This window comes from Camelina sativa, chromosome 18 (assembly GCF_000633955.1).
Source record: "Camelina sativa cultivar DH55 chromosome 18, Cs, whole genome shotgun sequence".
In the NCBI taxonomy this organism is placed as follows: domain Eukaryota; kingdom Viridiplantae; phylum Streptophyta; class Magnoliopsida; order Brassicales; family Brassicaceae; genus Camelina; species Camelina sativa.
The window spans coordinates 10,345,262-10,362,583 of record NC_025702.1 but is presented as its reverse complement, the minus strand read 5'-3'; the positions used below and the strand labels follow the sequence as shown (position 1 = coordinate 10,362,583).

The 17,322-nt window shown below is 40.7% G+C and overlaps 2 protein-coding genes across 2 annotated transcripts; both read right to left on the bottom strand.

The window, feature by feature from the left end:
* Positions 6,433-8,655, bottom strand: LOC104763324 (cell wall protein DAN4-like). The gene is made up of 2 exons (XM_010486711.1): positions 8,155-8,655; positions 6,433-7,338 (listed from the first exon to the last, which is right to left on the bottom strand). Exons 1-2 carry the CDS (start codon positions 8,653-8,655, stop codon positions 6,433-6,435), a joined length of 1,407 nt encoding a protein of 468 aa, XP_010485013.1.
* LOC104763323 lies at positions 10,106-11,044 on the bottom strand. The gene is made up of 2 exons (XM_010486710.1): positions 10,691-11,044; positions 10,106-10,603 (listed from the first exon to the last, which is right to left on the bottom strand). Exons 1-2 carry the CDS (start codon positions 11,042-11,044, stop codon positions 10,106-10,108), a joined length of 852 nt encoding a protein of 283 aa, XP_010485012.1.

Sequence of the window (17,322 nt, the reverse complement as noted above, 5' to 3'; positions counted from 1 at the left end):
TTTTTTTTTCACATAATTTAGAAAGCTAAACCCAACAATAAATCGAAAAGAGGGATCAAAAGAAAGAAACAAAGAGAATTGCTTACAATGACTGACAAATGAGAAGAAACGGACGGTAAATTTTGATTTCTCACCGCAGATTTCTCCAAAGAGAAGAAGAAAGGGGATTGAGAGAGACGGACGAACGAAAAAAGAAGAAGAAGAGGAAAAAGTATCGATAGAAGAGAAAAGAAGAAGAAAGAAAGAAGAAACGAAATTGAACTTCTTCTGTGTCCGTGGACTTGAGTCGGAGAAGAAGAAGACGGGAAGAAAAAAAAAAAGAAATTCGAGTTTTTTTTCTTCAGATCCAAGGATTTAGGGGTTAAGATCCGAAATTGATATGGTTCTACATTCAAAATAAGGTTGGGTCTGTAAATATGTCAAAAGATCTAAATGTATTAGTCTTTTACTAATTATCTAAATCAAAATAATATTTTTCTTATAAGGGGGGGGGGGGGGCGTAATTAGAATGGAAATAGAGATGTAGGGGGCAAAAAGATTAAAATCCTTCGGCTAACCTTGTCAAAAACATTGATCGGACTGTCAGAAACAAGTTACTCTCGCTGCAGATTCATGGCTCAAAGCTCCATGACGGCTTCTGTCTGTGGTTAGCATCACGGTAATAAGAGTCACCTCCTCTGTTTTTCTATTTGCTATGTTTTTTTTTTTTTTTTTTTTTTTTCCAATTTTTCGACAGCTTTATTAGTGAAAGGAAGCAGATAATGTAAAGAGGTTTTCCAAAATCTGCTACCTTTGCAAATAGACTCTCATCAAGTAGTATGTTGCTGGATTTGACGTCTCTGTGTATGATCGAAGGATCAACATGCTCGTGGAGATAATCCAACCCCTCGCTTGCACCAAGTGCGACTTGAATCCTATTTTCCCAATCCAGATGAATCCCACTCTTACCTGCATTAATATCAAATTCGTTATTGGAGAACTATCAGAAATCATGAGGAAGAGAAATCTTACACTTACCTGATAGACTATCACGAAGAGAGCCATTGGGGATATACTCATATACTAGAAACTGCTCCTTTTGATCGAAACAAAATACCAAGAGCTTGAGGACGTTTTTGTGATGAAGTCTTGAAAGAAATTCTACCTCTGTTTTGAACTCCAAGTCTCCTTGCTTAGAGTCTTGGTTAGCTCTTTTGATCGCTATTACCTCCCCAGTAGGAAGAAGTCCTTTGTATACCTGCGTCACCAACAGTTTAGGATCATAATGCAACGTTTAAAGGCCATTGAGTGGCAAAGATCCATAGCTTCCCATAGCCTCCACCCTCAACACAATTTTCCTCTGAGAAGTTCTTTGTAAAACTCTTCAGCTCTTGGAAACTGAAAGCTCTTGCTCCCATTAGGCGCGGAGCATCAATAGTTCTCATATTCATATCCCACATGGCTGCAATGGAGGAGAAACTGTTAGTAAGAGAGAAAATTTTGGAAACACATAACCATGTCTTACCAAAAGGGTTGTTTTGATTAGTTGCCCTGGCTGCTCTCTTCTTCAGCATGAAGGCATACATTCCAGCTACTGCTATATAGCAGTACAAGAACAGAAGCTCCAGTGCCGTGCCTCATGTGTATTGAAAAGGGCATTTGCCCAAGGCCACAAATAGAAAAAGATTGTAAGGCCACATATTTTTTTTAGTTAGGTTATGTATTTGATTTGAAAACGTTTTTACGATTTTTATTTTAAAAATCTGTGATATTTTGTTTATTTCATATTTCTTAATCTTTTATTAAAATTTTATACGTAAAGATATTTTTAAGGAAGTTTTACTGTAATGACTTAGAAAAGGTCAAAAATGACTAGAATGTCTTTTTTTTTTTTTTGTAAATTTTAATGACATATAAACCCTTTGAATGGTAAGTGAGGAAAAAAAGAATTACAAGTGTGCCATTAAAACAAAAACTTTTTCAATTGATAACCTATGAATGAATGGATGATGCAATCAAACAAACATACATAATTATGGATGATCATAATGTAATGCAAGGTGTTTCAATGCCCTTATGATGTTGTAGCATAAAAGATGTCAATCTATAAAGAGTGTGATATGTAAGCAGTCAAGATGTGATCAATGCATTCAAGTTAAACCAGATATGATTATGATTTGTTTCTAACAACCTAATGACAGAAATGAGATGCAAAAGATTAAAGCAACTTAAGACAGTACTAATGCAGAAATTAAGCTACTCAACAAGTGCAATAAACTACGCTAAGCAAGATAAAGCTACTAACAAATGCAATTGAAACAGAAGATAAACAAGGAAATAAACTGGCGCTCGAGTATGCACTCGGTCGAGTGCATGGTCGAGTGGTTCAGAACAGAAGAACAAAAGAAATTCCAAACAACTTAAAACAGAAAAAAATGCAACGAAACAAGACTAGATGCAATAACAAACAATCAAATAACAAAGTAGGCTCCTAGAGATGGATTCATGGGCTGGTGTTCACGTTGTGGCTATCTAAACTAGTTAACAAATCTCAATCAAAAGTGAGCTATCTCTAGACAATGATCTTCTAATACTTGTTAATCCATTCTCATGATAATAACAATCAAGCTTAGATACTCCTAGAGCTAGTTCTCACTAGCTAAGACATATAAAAACAGACATTAAGATTCAGATCATCAATGTCAAAAATCACCTTAAACATCCAATCTCTCAGGTTAAGAATGATAATCTCTAGTATTAGCTTTATCTAACAACTTAAACATTGGTATGATGCTAAGAAGCTTAAGATCTATCATTACCCTCTCAGATATAAGAACATCATAGAGCATATCTAATCTAGAAGAGATATATTATCAAACAAGCTTAACTAATCTAAACAACCACCGCCCTAAACCAGCCTAATCCATCTCCAGAATCCTAGTTCACTAATAAGATCTAAAAATCATCATGAAAAACAAAAACCCAGAAATTGCTAAAACAGACATGATCAGATAGATAAGAGAGAGATGAACAATTTAATAAAAAGAAGTGAAAGCAAATACTCATTAGATTCAAAGTTATGAAGATTACAAATCTATGAAAATCCTACAAAAGATAAGAGATGATGCAATAAAGTAAAAGCAGCTAAAAATGGCAAAAACTAGGTTATGAGGTGTCTCCAGGGTCTGACTTTTCGGCCACAAGTGCCAGTACACATATATATAGTAAAGAGAGAGAAGCCCTAGTTAGCTAGAGGACAAAACAGAGAGTCGGCTGCAAGTGCTCGACCATATGCTCGGTCGAGTGCATGGTCGAGTAGTTGGTCCGTCACGTAGCTCGAGTCTTTGATCTGGGATGATATCTTTTCATTAAAATTGGGATAACTCTTGCACTACACCTCCGATTGACTTGAAACCACCGGAATTAGAAATGTGACTCCATATACTATAACTCTCATGAAGGGTGCTCAAGCTGAATCGCAAAGGAAGATCTTCATTCGGATCGATCTTTGAGGAGCCCGTTATGAATCTGACCATATACTCGACCGTGTGCCTGCTCGAGTGGTATGGTCGAGTGCCTTCTTTTCCCTTTCTGATATGTCCAATCCTCTTGTTTAGATCCAGAAATAACACCTAGTCCTTCTTTACCCTTTTAGAGCTCCATAACACCTAATAATACTCCAAATGCACAAATGTATGCAATGCATGCTTCTAAACATCCTAAGTGCATATTTGGACAAAAATGGTTATAAAACCTAATGAATCACTTCTATATGATGCAAAACATGAACCAAACAAGGCCTTAAATATGGTAAAATATAGTGACATCAACACCCCCAAACTTAGTCTTTGCTTGCCCTCAAGCAAACAAACAAGACAAAGAGAGGGAAGTGAGGTTTGAAAGTGGGATCTCATAACCTAACAACTTGCTAATGAGCTACCTAGAATCAATGTCCAAGTTACTAGTACTTTAATGCAAGGTGAATGAGCTGTACTTAAAAACTTTAGGCAAACCTATAACAACCTCTACTGATTCAAGCTTTAGACATCCACATGCATTCAGATCGATCATTTCCTTTAACATTCATTAAGCAAGAACATGAATCAGATTGTGAATTGTTTAAACTCATTTGGCTGGGTAATAAAGGTTTAGAGACAAGGATGGTCTCTCTTTAGAGTGGTGCTTATCAAATCAAGGTTCTCTCATAAAAATGGATTGAGCTTTAGAAGAAGGCTAAAGGTAAGAACTAATAGACATATACAAGAACAAAACCTTGTCTACCCAAAGGAACCAAAAGTGTTTGATCCTAACATTCTAATCCCAAATAGTCCTAGTTCTACCCTTTAACTTCATCTCTTCTCAAATACCTTTTTTCTCTTTTGTTTTAAGCCTTAGGAGAGGTTTCTTACTTGAACTTTCTATTGGAATGGTGGTTTCTTTCTTATTTACTATGGTTCCCTTTTCTTCTTACTTCTTAAGACATAAAAGCTTTTTTCTATACTCTTCTTTTCTTTCTTTCTTTGACCAGAACCATCTTTTATAAACTTTATACTTCTCCATTCTTTCACTAGAGCTTAAAACACGTTCCCCTCCTATAGACTTTACCCTTTTCTCATTCTTTTTCTTTATTTTCCTCTTTTTCTTTTCTTTTTTCAAACAAACCAAGTCCCAAACCTAGAAAGTAAATACCACCTAGTCCTATCTAGTTTGAAAAATGCAAACTAGAACTACACAAGGCTTTATTCCTATCAGCTCAAACCTAACACTTTCTACCAAGCTCAATCTCAAAAAGGCCTCACACACACAAGAATAAATATAGCTTGAAAGAAAGGTAGGTTAAGGGTAGGGGAAACTGATTTAAAAGTGAAATCAGCTACTTGGATCAACAAGAGTGGTAAAAAGGAGAAAGATGACCCAAATATGTATATGGTATCTATGAGTTTAAAGCAATGCACAACCAGATAATTACAAGTCAATATTAGGTTCTTATATGTAGGAAATGACATCAAATCACAACATGCTTCAGTTTAGACCCGAATGCAATATAGAAATTCAAGTCTTGGTTCAATCTTATGCTATAGATGTAGAGAATGTGATGATTCTTATTACACCATAGCAAGAGTATTTATACAAGGGAATGAGCTAGGAGGACTAGGGTATACACATTATTACAAATATACACTTTACATATTTGGGAGATATGATTGGATATGATATCCTTACATCTCCCCTCAAGATGGTGGGGTTTTGAACACACCAATCTTGGAAGAAAGCTTGGAGAAAGGAGCGCGAGCCAACAATTTTGTCAATGCATCGGCGAGCTGGTCCTTGGAAGCAACGTGAGCAACACGGAGAGTGCCATCGGCGACCTAATTCCGGATGAAGCGGTAGTTAAGGGCCAAGTGTTTCATGCGAGAATGAAATACGGGATTTGCACAAAGATATGTTGCACCCACATTGTCGCAGTATATCACCGGAGGTAACAGGATAGTCACCCCAAGTTCCTGAAGCAGCGAGCATACCCACAGGATTTCAGCAGCAGTATTAGCAACGGATCGGTATTCCGCCTCAGTGGAGGACCTTGCTACCCCCTTTTGCTTTTTAGAAGACCAAGAAACAGGGTTCCGACCAATGTAGACAATATGTGCATTCGTGGAGACATAGTCGTCTGTGTCCCCAGCCCAATCAGCATCTGAAAACGCATGAATGGAAGTGGTGTTTGGACGATGAAAGAAGATCCCATGATTGGCAGTACCGGCCAAGTACTGCAATAAACGCTTAGCAGCTTGCCAGTGTTCCGATGTTGGTTTGTGCATGTATTGTGAGAGACGGTTTACAGCATAAGATATATCCAGCCTTATGAAGGCTAGATATTGTAAGCTACCAACGATGGTTCTGTACTCCGACAGATCTGATAGGATTGTGCCAGCGTTGAGAGTGAGTTCCGGAGATGTTGCCATGGGTGTAGCAACTGGTTTAGCGTGAAGCATATTGCAGCAAGTTAAGATCAAGTATGTACCGCCTTTGAGTGAGATGCAAGCCATGCAGCGTGCAGTGAGCTTCAAGACCAAGGAAGTAGTGAAGATCCTCCAGTTCCTTAATGCTGAAACGAGTAGCGAAGGAGTCAAGGATCTGAAGAAGAACAACATTGTTGTTCCCGGTGAGAATAATTTCATCAACATAGACGAGCAGATAGATCCGACTCTGACCCTAGTGGAGAATGAATAACGAGGCATCGACGAGGGAGTTCACGAAACCAACCTGAAGCAGATAAGTTTTGAGTTCTTGGTACCAAGCACGGGGTGCTAGCTTTGGACCGTATAGTGCTTTATGCAGGCGACACACGTGATTGGGGTGATTAGCATCAACGAACCCTTGCGGTTGTTTTATGTAAACCTCCTCCTCCAAGGTCCCCTGAAGAAATGCTTGGTTGACATCAAGCTGCTTAATAGGCTAATCACACGCAACCGCAGTCTGAAGAACAATGCGTATCGTGGTGGATTTGATGACCAGACTGAACGTTTCATTATAATCAATGCCTTTCTGCTGATTGTAACCTTTTTCCACCAAACGCGCCTTGTGCTTGTCAACAGAGCCATCAGGTAAGTATTTGATTTTAATGATCCATTTAATGTCAATGACGTTCTGTTGGGGAGCCGGCGGAACCAAAGACCATGTGAAGTTTCGTAGTTGGCCATTGAATTTGTCGGACATAGAATTACGCCATTTGTCGTCAGCAAGAGCTTGAAGGACTGTCTTAGGTTCGACGTCAATGGTGGCTATGGTGAGTGCATACTTGTTGTTCGGTTTCACAATCCCATGTTTGGCGCGTGTTGTCATCGGGTGAATGTTAGAAGCTGGTGGAGGTGGCTGTGGTTCTGTTGTCGAAGATGAAGTTGTTGTGGCTGATGGGATGGAATTAGCAGATGAGGATGTTGTGGATCCAGATTCGCTTATTGGGCCTGTTGAGTTCGTGGGCCGAGGCTGAGAGTCCAAGTCACTTTGTCGAATTGGGAATCCACTGGTTTCTGTCGCAAAGGACTGTGTTTGCGATGGAGAAGCGGGATAAGATTCATGGTTGGAGACAATATTGGAATCCCGATCAGAGGTTGGGGAACCCAGCGATGGAGGTGACAAAGACAAAGTACTGTCACCGGTGGACGAGACAGGAGGAGTTGGTGGAGACGGCAGAGCATTCACTGACGGCGAGGGATTCGGTGAAGAACCAGAGCCGGGAGCCGCAAGAGCCGCAGGAGGAGAAGGAGAATTCTCTATGAGTGGAGCAGTGGAGATGGGAATCAGCGAGAGCGACGGAGTCCAATTGGTCGGGATTGGCGGAGCAGGTGGCTTAAAAGAGAGCTGATGAAACAGAAATGAAGTTTCTACGAATTGGACATGTCGGGAAACATAGATTCGATGTGTAGAGGGGTCAAGACAGAGGAAAGCACTTTGAGTGAGTGACTATCCTAAGAAAACACAAGGGCTGGATCGGGGTTCAAGTTTGTGGGAGCGGTATGGGCGTAACCATGGATCACGAAGACAACCAAAGATTTTGAGTTTTGAGTAATTTGGTTAAGTGGAGAACAATTGGCGATATGGCGAGAGAAGGGAAAGAACTGGGGTAGGCATGCGGTTTATCAAGTAAATGGCGGTGGCAAAGGCATAGGACCAATAAGTGTTTGGAATTTGAGCATGATGAAGAAGAGATAAACCTGTTTCGACGATGTGGCGATGGCATCGTTCAGACAAAACATTGTGTTATGGTGTATGGGGAGGAGTTGTCATATGTTGAATGCCAGAAGTGGAGAGAAAGTCATGGAGTGCGATGAATTCACCACCATTGTCGGAGAAGAGGGTGCCTATTTTGGTGGCAAAGCGGTTTTCGACTAATGCTTTGAAGCAGATGAACATGGTTTTGACATCAGATTTGAGTTTGAGAGGATAGAACCAAGTGTATCTGGTGAAGTGATCCACCATGATCAGGTAATGTTTATATTCATCAACAGAAATTATGGGAGAGGTCCAGAGATCCGTAAAAAGATATTCTAAGGGACGAAAGGATGAGATAGTAGTTTGAGCAAAGGCCAACTTATGGCTTTTATTGGAGTGACAATCAGGACAAGCAAATGTTTTTGAAAGGGAATCAGAAAGAGGTAAAGAATGATTGGAGATAACAGTTTTTAAAATAGGGAGAGACGGATGACCAAGCCTCGAATGACAATCGGAAACAGTCGCTTTCATTGTAGGTGTAGCAAAGTATGCCGCTGGAGCCATCGATGGGATTGGCCACTCGTAAAGTTCCTCTCTAGTCCGTCCTTGGAGCAACCGGGCCCCCGAGCTGAGATCCTTCACCTGAATAAAAGCCGGGAAAAATTCAACACACACATTATTTGCATTGCAAAGCCGATAAACGGAGATCAAGTTTTTCTGAATGTTGGGGACATGAAGAACGTTAGTGAGTAACAAGTGACGTTGGAGAGAGGGAAGAGAAGCAGAACCCGTGTGAAGGATGGGAAGACCAGCTCCGTTGCCAACAAGAACTTCTTCACCGCCTGTGTAAGGTTGGTGAAGTGAGAGGTTGGCTAAGTCGGACGTAATATGATGCGTGACACCAGAGTCCATGATCCAAGGGGCAATAGTGTAACGCCCGCGATCCTGAATAGGATCGTAGGCCATGGCTTGGTCCGGGATGGTAGGGTGATCTCGGACAAGTCGGGGAAGAGCTACTTGTTAGCTCGGTCAAGGGGGAAAAACGAGTCAAGTATGGGACAAGGATTGGTCAGCTCCGGACAGCTCCGGACAGCTTGTGGCCAGCTGCGGTCAGCTCGGCCAGCTAGTGCCAGCTCGACCAGCTGCCAGGGAGCTCGACCCAGCTCGACCCAGATCGACCAGCTGGACGACAGTGGATAGTTCACTGGCCGGCTGAGAGCTCGGGACCGAAAGGGCACGGCCTAATGGCCATGGCCGAACGGGTACGGCGAGCGTACATGAGCGAACATGAGTGAATGAACGGATTCGTCCGAAGGGTGCCTTTTGGGGCCAAAACCGCAGCCCAGGACCCTATATAAAGGGGGTGCTCCTCTCATTCCAAAGACACCATCGGATACAGAAAAATACACCAAAAACTCGAGAGTACAAGTAAAGATCAGGAAGAAGGATCCGAGAGATAAAGAGTTCGGCGAGAAGGGTAATAAGGGTCGGAGGTACGGTACAGTACCGTCCATATAGGCTCTGGGTATTGGGGTAGTGCACCAAACATAAGCATAAGTAATGCTTCGGATGGTCCGGTTGGTCGGAGGAAAGGGGGTGCGGCTCGGAAGTGGATCGGGAACCGCCAGGTTCACCGTGAAACAACCAAACTGATGCGCATGCTACCTCCCTACCGATCAGCATACCATCCGGGGTGTCTGAGTACGGACGGATCGGGCGGAGAAAAGTAAACGCGGCTCGGCAGTTGGACAGGGATCGGTACAGANGTCGTAGGAAAGGGGGTGTGACTCGGAAGTGGATTGGAAACCGCCAGGTTCGCCGTGAAACAACCGAACTGATGCGCATGCTACCTACCTACCGATCAGCGTACCATCCAAGGTGTCCGAGTACGGACTGATCGGGCAGAGAAAAGTAAACGTGGCTCGGCGGTTGGACAGGGATTGGTACAGACACCCAATACACCATCCGAACTGATGCGCGGGATAACTCTCTACCGGCCGACCTCTATACTGGACGGTTATTAGTACCTAGCGTGCATTGCATGACATGTACGGCGGAAAAGGGAATGTTATTGATGCCTACTTGGTTTCAGGAAAGGAGGGTGATCGCGGGAAAGGAAGTGCTTAGGCGCGGGACTCATGGCCGGGAAGATGAGTGGTGGTGTGAAGGGTAGATAGGATCGATTATACAGCTTGTACTAGCTTATTATGAAAACTCATAAGTTGTATCGAATCCTTTGATTACTTAATGAATATCGAATGTTTACTTACTCTAAGTATTATATCATAAGGATTATGTGTGAATCACAGAATGTGCAAACGAACATTGTTTAAAGGAATGGGCCCTAAAATATGACTAAGTAGTGTAATGGGACGGGAGAACCTCTTCGGCCATAGATGGTCGGGGATGTTGTCTTTCAAGTAGTCTGAGCCATGTTTGCACGAGGAGTGGGCAGAAGTGGTCGCTGAAGTTGTGGGGACTGGAACTGTGGGCAACGCCTAGCAGAGTGGCCTTGGGTGCCGCTGATCTGACATTTACCCAGGTAAGGCCGAGATCCACGATGTTGACCACCGTTTTGTTGGTTGGACCAATCTTGGTTGTGCTGATGTTGTCGTGGATGGGAGGACTTGGAGCGTTGATTGTTGTGGACATAGTTCGCAGTGATGGGGGCAGAGACCACATTAGCTGATGTGAGAAGGGTGGCTTCACGGTTGAGGAGTTTTTCATGAAGTTCTGGAATCGATGGCGCCACATCACGTCCTTCAGTTTGATCAATGACTGTTTTGTAGTCTTCAAGAAGACCTTTGAGGATGTAACGGATCTGGTCCTCATGATCCTCAGGTTTGCCTAGAAGAGCCAGTTGATCAAACCACATCGTGAGTCCTTGGACATACTCGTCAATGGTACAAGTGCCCTTTTTCCATTCACTAAGTTAATGTTTATTTTGCAGAATGTGGCCGCGACTAGGTTTGGCGTAGGTTGTTCGCAGTGTGGTCCACACGTCAGCAGAGGTGGAGGCACGAGAGAGGAGTGGTTGAACAGCAAGGGAGATGGCACCAAGAAGAGCGCTGTAGATGAGCTTATCTTGGCGTGTCCACACAGCATAGGCAGGATTAGCCGTTGTAGATCCAGCCGTTGTGATCATTGGATCTGGTTTGGTGGCCTCAACATCAAGAAAGGTACCAAGGTCGTAGCCATCAAGGAGGGCATTAACTTGGCGACTCCACATGAGGTAGTTGGTGGAGGTAAGTTTGGTGACATTAGTCATGTTAATATGAAGAAGAGAGGAAGTGGTGAGAGGGACCGCATCAGTGGATGTGGTGACCTGAGGATCAGTCGTGCCATTAGTAGCCATGGTGAGAAGCGAAAAATAAGAAAAAGAAAAAAGAGATTTTTAGGTTTAGGAGCGTAGCTCTAATACCATATAGGTGTAGAAAATGTGATGATTCTTATTACAGCCATAGCAAGAGTATTTATACAAGGGAATGAGCTAGGAGGACTAGGGTATACACATTATTACAAATATACACTTTACATATTTGGGAGATATGATTGGATACGATATATGCTTCTAACTCACTCAACTAGCATCAAAGTACTATTAACTTGGACATTGATCCTAGTCTAGCAAATTTAAACAAGTTAACAAGGCTGAACTCATCATAGATCCTTAATGCAAATATGAAACAGTCCTACATGAAACATACTAACATCCTAATATGCAATGCAAACTACATGAACACTCTTTTTTTGTAAAGATTTTTGCAAAAAAATTTAAATTTTTAGGTTTTTCTATGCCATAGATGAAATGCAAGTACAAACATGATTATGCTAAAATTATGAAATAAGAAAACAAAACACAACATCAAATGTCATCTCAAACCCTCCCCCAAACTTAAATTACACAGTCCCTTGTGTAAGAGAAATTTAAAAGAGGATTTAAGAATCAAGAAACAACACAAAACAAGAAATGCAATGGTAGATACAAAGATAGAGTTGGATTATTACTTGGGATAGGCTGAGGGTGGGATTCATTTGTTGTATCTTCATGCTACCTAACTAACCAAAACACTAAAGAAAACAAGATCAAAATAACAAGAAACTTAAACTAATATGTACAATGATACCTTTGGGACTTCCTCCCAAATGAGCTTGTTTAAAGTCTCTAAGCTTGACTTTGCATACTTCTTATGGTTTGAAAGGGTCATAGAGAGGTGATGAAGTCCCCTCTGTTCTTAAATATTGCATTGCTCCTCTTATTCCTAGGTCAATGTTAAAAGAGTTGTGTATGCTAATAATACTTAGACCTTCCCTTGATTTCATTGGAGAGGAACTTTTGACTGTACCATGGAGCTTCTTGATTTTCCCACTTATATCCTCATCCTTAGTTGTTAACTCTCTCATTGAATCATATAGAATGTTGATAGTTTGAAGCTCAGATAAACCATCAGAGGAAGGATTTCTTGGCTCCTGTTGTTGGTGAGGCTTTGGGATGAAGTCTGGGCATTTAGGGTGACTTGGTACCACTCGCTCGAGTGACCAAAGGTTCTCGGTCGAGTGGTAGGTCGAGCAGTAGGTCGAGTTCTCTGTTTCCACCCCATTCATATCCTCAAAGATTTTGGACTCAGTTTCATGACCTTTCTCTTCAATCTTGAAGGTCTGTCCAGCAATAGTTGGCTTCTTCTGGTCAAGCTCTTTAACTTGTGGCTTAGCCTTCATTTCAGCATCTTCTAATAAAGGTTCATGACTCAAGACCATCATTGCTTGTCCTGGAAATGACAAAGGTGGCTGATAGGGAGGAGGAATGAACCGAACCGGCTTGTTAGCATTTTGAGCAATGACTCGATTAGGCACTCGACCATATGCTCGACCGTGTGCATAGTCGAGTGTATGGTCGAGTGTATGGTCGAGTGGTTTCTCAAACTCAGTTCTCTTCTCATTCTGCACCTCTAGTTGGAGAAAATCCTCCCCATCTTGGTTGTCACTGTCCTCAGTAAGCTTTGAAGGTAGTTCTTTGAGAGAGATAGTTTGGGCAGTGGCAAACTCCTTTAGATTGGTAATTGCTGTCCCATGGAGTTGTCCGGAAGAAGAAGATCCACTCTTGCTCTCTAGGTGAAGCATTCTGCAAGTTAAAGCTTCAATCTTGATATTAAGGGCACCATATGTGGAATCTATCTTGTTTTTCATCTTTGTGAGCTTCTTATTTGTTTCTATATCTCCATTAGCTTGGCCTTGTAGGAGTTGCTGAAGCATACTCTTCATCTCATGAGCTTGAGCAGAAGCTTGTTGGGGTTGTTGTGCAGGATAGACTGGAACCATAAACTGCTCATCTTCACAAACATCTGCTTGTTTTTACTGGGTTAGAAAGAGCTTATCTAGCTTCTCAAGCTTCTCATTTAAGCCTTGTAGTTCCTTTCTATGCCCTTCCTTAGAATCAACACTTCCCCTTAAGCTTATACCATGTTCCTCACTATAATTTCCATTGGACTGAGCCAGGTTCTCTACTAAGTCCCAACCTTCATTTACATCTCTTTTCATGAAGCTTCCATTGGAGGCTGTGTCTAGGAGCATCCTAATCTTGGGAAGAACACCTCTATACAAAGTACACAACAAATATTCATTGTTGAATCCATGATGTGGGCATTGTCTCTGGTAGCCTTTGAAGCGCTCTCATGCTTCACTGAAAGATTCACCATTCTTTTGGAGAAATCCTGAAATATCATTCCTCAAATGTGCAGTCCTTGAACTAGTGAAGTATTTTGCAAGGAATACCTTCTTACAATCAATCCAAGAGGTAATTTTTCCAGAATGTAGAGTCTTCTCCCACTGATGGGCTTTATCTCCTAGAAAAAAAGGAAACAACCTCAGCTTCAAGGCATCCTCACTGACTCCATTTATATTGGTGAGGCTACAGAGCCTATCAAACTCATCAAGATGTGCAAGGGGGTCTTCAGTGGGAAGGCCATGAAATCTGTTGCTCTGAACCATTGAGATCAGACTGTGAATGTTGTGTTGTGGACAGGAGGAGGCACTATCCCAAATCTCTGAGTATGTGTAGTGGGAGCATCACTATCACCAATATTCCTTCTCCTTCGAGGTTCAATCTGATCTTGTTGTAGTTCCATTTCCACCTCTTCTTCTGTTTTTTTTAGACTCTGAACAGGTGCTCGACCAGGTTCTCGAACAAGTACTCGACCATTTGCTTTGAGGTGCTCGGTCGAGTGCCTGGTCGAGTGGTACCTGAGAATCAAAAGAGAACACCAAAACAACAAAGAGGTGAGTAATAGAATAAAAAGTAACATAGCTTAATCTTGAAACAATGAAATCTCAACTGGAACATATAAACACCCTAATGGCAACGACGCCAATTGAAACAAGAACTTTTTCAATTGATAACCTATGAATGAATGGATGATGCAATCAAACAAACAGACATAAGTATGGATGATCAGAATGTAATGCAAGGTGTTTCAATGCCCTTATGATGTTGTAGCATAAAGGATGTCAATCCATAAAGAGTGTGATATGTAATCAGTCAAGATGTGATCAATGCATTCAAGTTAAGCCAAATATGATTATGATTTGTTTCTAACAACCTAATGACAGAAATGAGATGCAAAAGATTAAAGCAACTTAAGACAGTACTAATGCAGAAATTAAGCTACTCAACAAGTGCGATAAATTATGCTAAGCAAGATAAAACTACTAACAAATGCAATTGAAGCAAACTAGAATGAAACAGAAGATAAACAAGGAAATAAACTGGCGCTCGAGTATGCACTCGGTCGAGTGCATGGTCGAGTGGGGGGGGTCGAGTGGTTCAGAACAGAAGAACAAAAGCAATTCCAAACAACTTAAAACAGAACAGAATGCAACGAAACAAGACTAGATGCAATAACAAACAATCAAATAACAAAGTAGGCTCCTAGAGATGGATTCATGGGCTGGTGTTCAAGTTGTGGCTATCTAAACTAGTTAACAAATCTCAATCAAAAGTGAGCTATCTCTAGACAATGATCTTCTAATACTTGTTAATCCATTATCATGACAATAACAATCAAGCTTAGATACTCCTAGACCTAGTTCTCACTAGCTAAGATATATAAAAGCAGACATTAAGATTCAGATCATCAATGTCAAAAATCACCTTAAACATCCAATCTCTCAGGTTAAGAATGATAATCTCTAGTATTAACTTTATCGAACAACTTAAACATTGGTATGATGCTAAGAAGCTTAAGATCTATCCTTACCCTCTCAGATATAAGAACAGCATAGAGCATATCTAATCTTGAAGATATATATTATCAAACAAGCTTAACTAATCTAAACAACCACAGCCCTAAACCAGCCTAATCCATCTCCAGAATCCTAGTTCACTAATAAGATCTAAAAATCATCATGAAGAACACAAACCCATAAATTGCTAAAACAGACATGATCAGATAGATAAGAGAGAGATGAACAATTTAATACAAAGAAGTGAAAGCAAATACTCAATAGATTCAAAGTTATGAAGATTACAAATCTATGAAAATCCTAGAAAAGATAAGAGATGATGCAATAAAGTAAAAGCAGCTAAAAATGGCAAAAACTAGGTTATGAGGTGTCTCCAGGGTCTGACTTTTCAGCCACAAGTGCCAGTACACATATATATAGTAAAGAGAGAGAATCCCTAGTTAGCTAGAGGACAAAACAGAGAGTCGGCTGCAATTTCTCGACCATGTGCTCGGTCGAGTGCATGGTCGAGTGGTTGGTCCGTCACGTAACTCGAGTCTTCGATCTGAGATGATATCTGTTCAGTAAAATCGGGATAACTCTTGAACTACACCTCCGATTGACTTGAAACCACCGGCATTAGAAATTTAACTCCATGTCCTACAACTCTCATGAAGGGTACTAAAGCTGAATCGCAAAGTAAGATCTTCATTAGGATCGATCTTTGAGGAGCCCGTTATGAATCCGACCATGTACTCGACCGTGTGCCTGCTCGAGTGGTATGGTCGAGTGCCTTCTTTTCCCTTTCTGATACGTCCAATCCTCTTGTTTAGCTCCAGAAATAACACCAAGTCCTTCTTTAACCTTTTAGAGCTCCATAACACCTAATAATACTCCAAATGCACAAATGTCTGCAATGCATGCTTCTAAACATCCTAAGTGCATATTTGGACAGAAATGGTTATAAAACCTAATGAATCACTTCTATATGATGCAAAACATGAACCAAACAAGGCCTTAAATATGGTAAAATATAGTGACATCAGCCATTAAAAAGCGAGGCCACGTATTTGTCTTTTACATAACCGTTCAAAGTTTTTGGAGGGAAAAACTCCCGCTAATATAATCTATTTAACGATAGAAAATTATATTACGACAAAGTAATATAAATATTGGCAGACTTATTTGATAGAGTTTTAGAATTTAGTAGATTAAATTAGCAGACAAAGATTAGTGACAGTAGACATTAAAAACGTTGGCAGATTTATGGTGGGCGGTAGATATATTGGATAGATATATCGTAATGATGATAGAATTATGATTTTTGATAGAGATATTACTACAATGGTGACAGATTTAATAGGCTTATGTCGAGTAGCAGTTTTGTTTGACAAATTTATATAATTATTATGGCAGACATATACACTGAGATAGATTTATATGACAGATATAGTTTTACGCGATGGTAGATCTTTCCAGACGGGTAAATATAATTAAAAGCGATCGATTTATGAGTTAATGTAGTGGTAGACATATTTCTTATTGAAATAACAAAAGTTAGGTAGAGTTATACATTTAGGCGTGATAGAGTTAATGTGTTTGACAAATTTATATATATATAGACCTGATAGAGTTATTTAATTTGTGATATATTTATACTATTGATGTTTTAGGTAAAACAAAGCATTTTACAAAATATGCTGCGTTTTTACTCTTTTTTTTTTTGTCAAAACACTTGCATTTCATTACTCAAGAGAGTTAAAGTTCATACAAGCATTACTTAATATACAAGATAAGATGGCATTCCCTACTGCCAAAACAAGAAGAAGATAAAGCAAAGATAGGATTAATCGGTAATAGGTTCTTGAGAGCTTTGAGCCAATTTCTTGAAGAAACTTGGTACCTGTGAGATCAAGATTGTCGACAAGCTCTTCAATAGTCAGATCAATAGAAGAGGAAATAGCCATAGTCATTAGACGAGTTGGTGTTAAGGAAGTGGTCAAAGCTAAGCTTCTCGCGGGATTAAGAAGTTCTACACGAAGTAGAGGCTTGATACTAGGTCGAGCAGGGGTTAGAGTGTTCTGAGGTTTGAAAATAAGCGCTAGAGTTGCCGCAGGATGTAGGTTGACACTGTTCAGGCCTAAGTCGTAGACAAAGCACGGGGGTTCAAACAACAAAGCCAAACAGGAAACTACCACCATGATTCTCGGGGAATTAAAGCAAAGCCAAAGCAACAATGATGAATTACTTCTCAAATGGATACCATAGCGTCTGTAATCTTGATCACAAAATTGGCTATAATTTGGCTTCAGCACATGGAAGAAAGGATCGTATCTGGACTTACATGGATTTGAAGTTGGAGCATCAATTGAGTGGGAGACGACCCTGTGGGTTATAGATGGAACAAGACTAGGC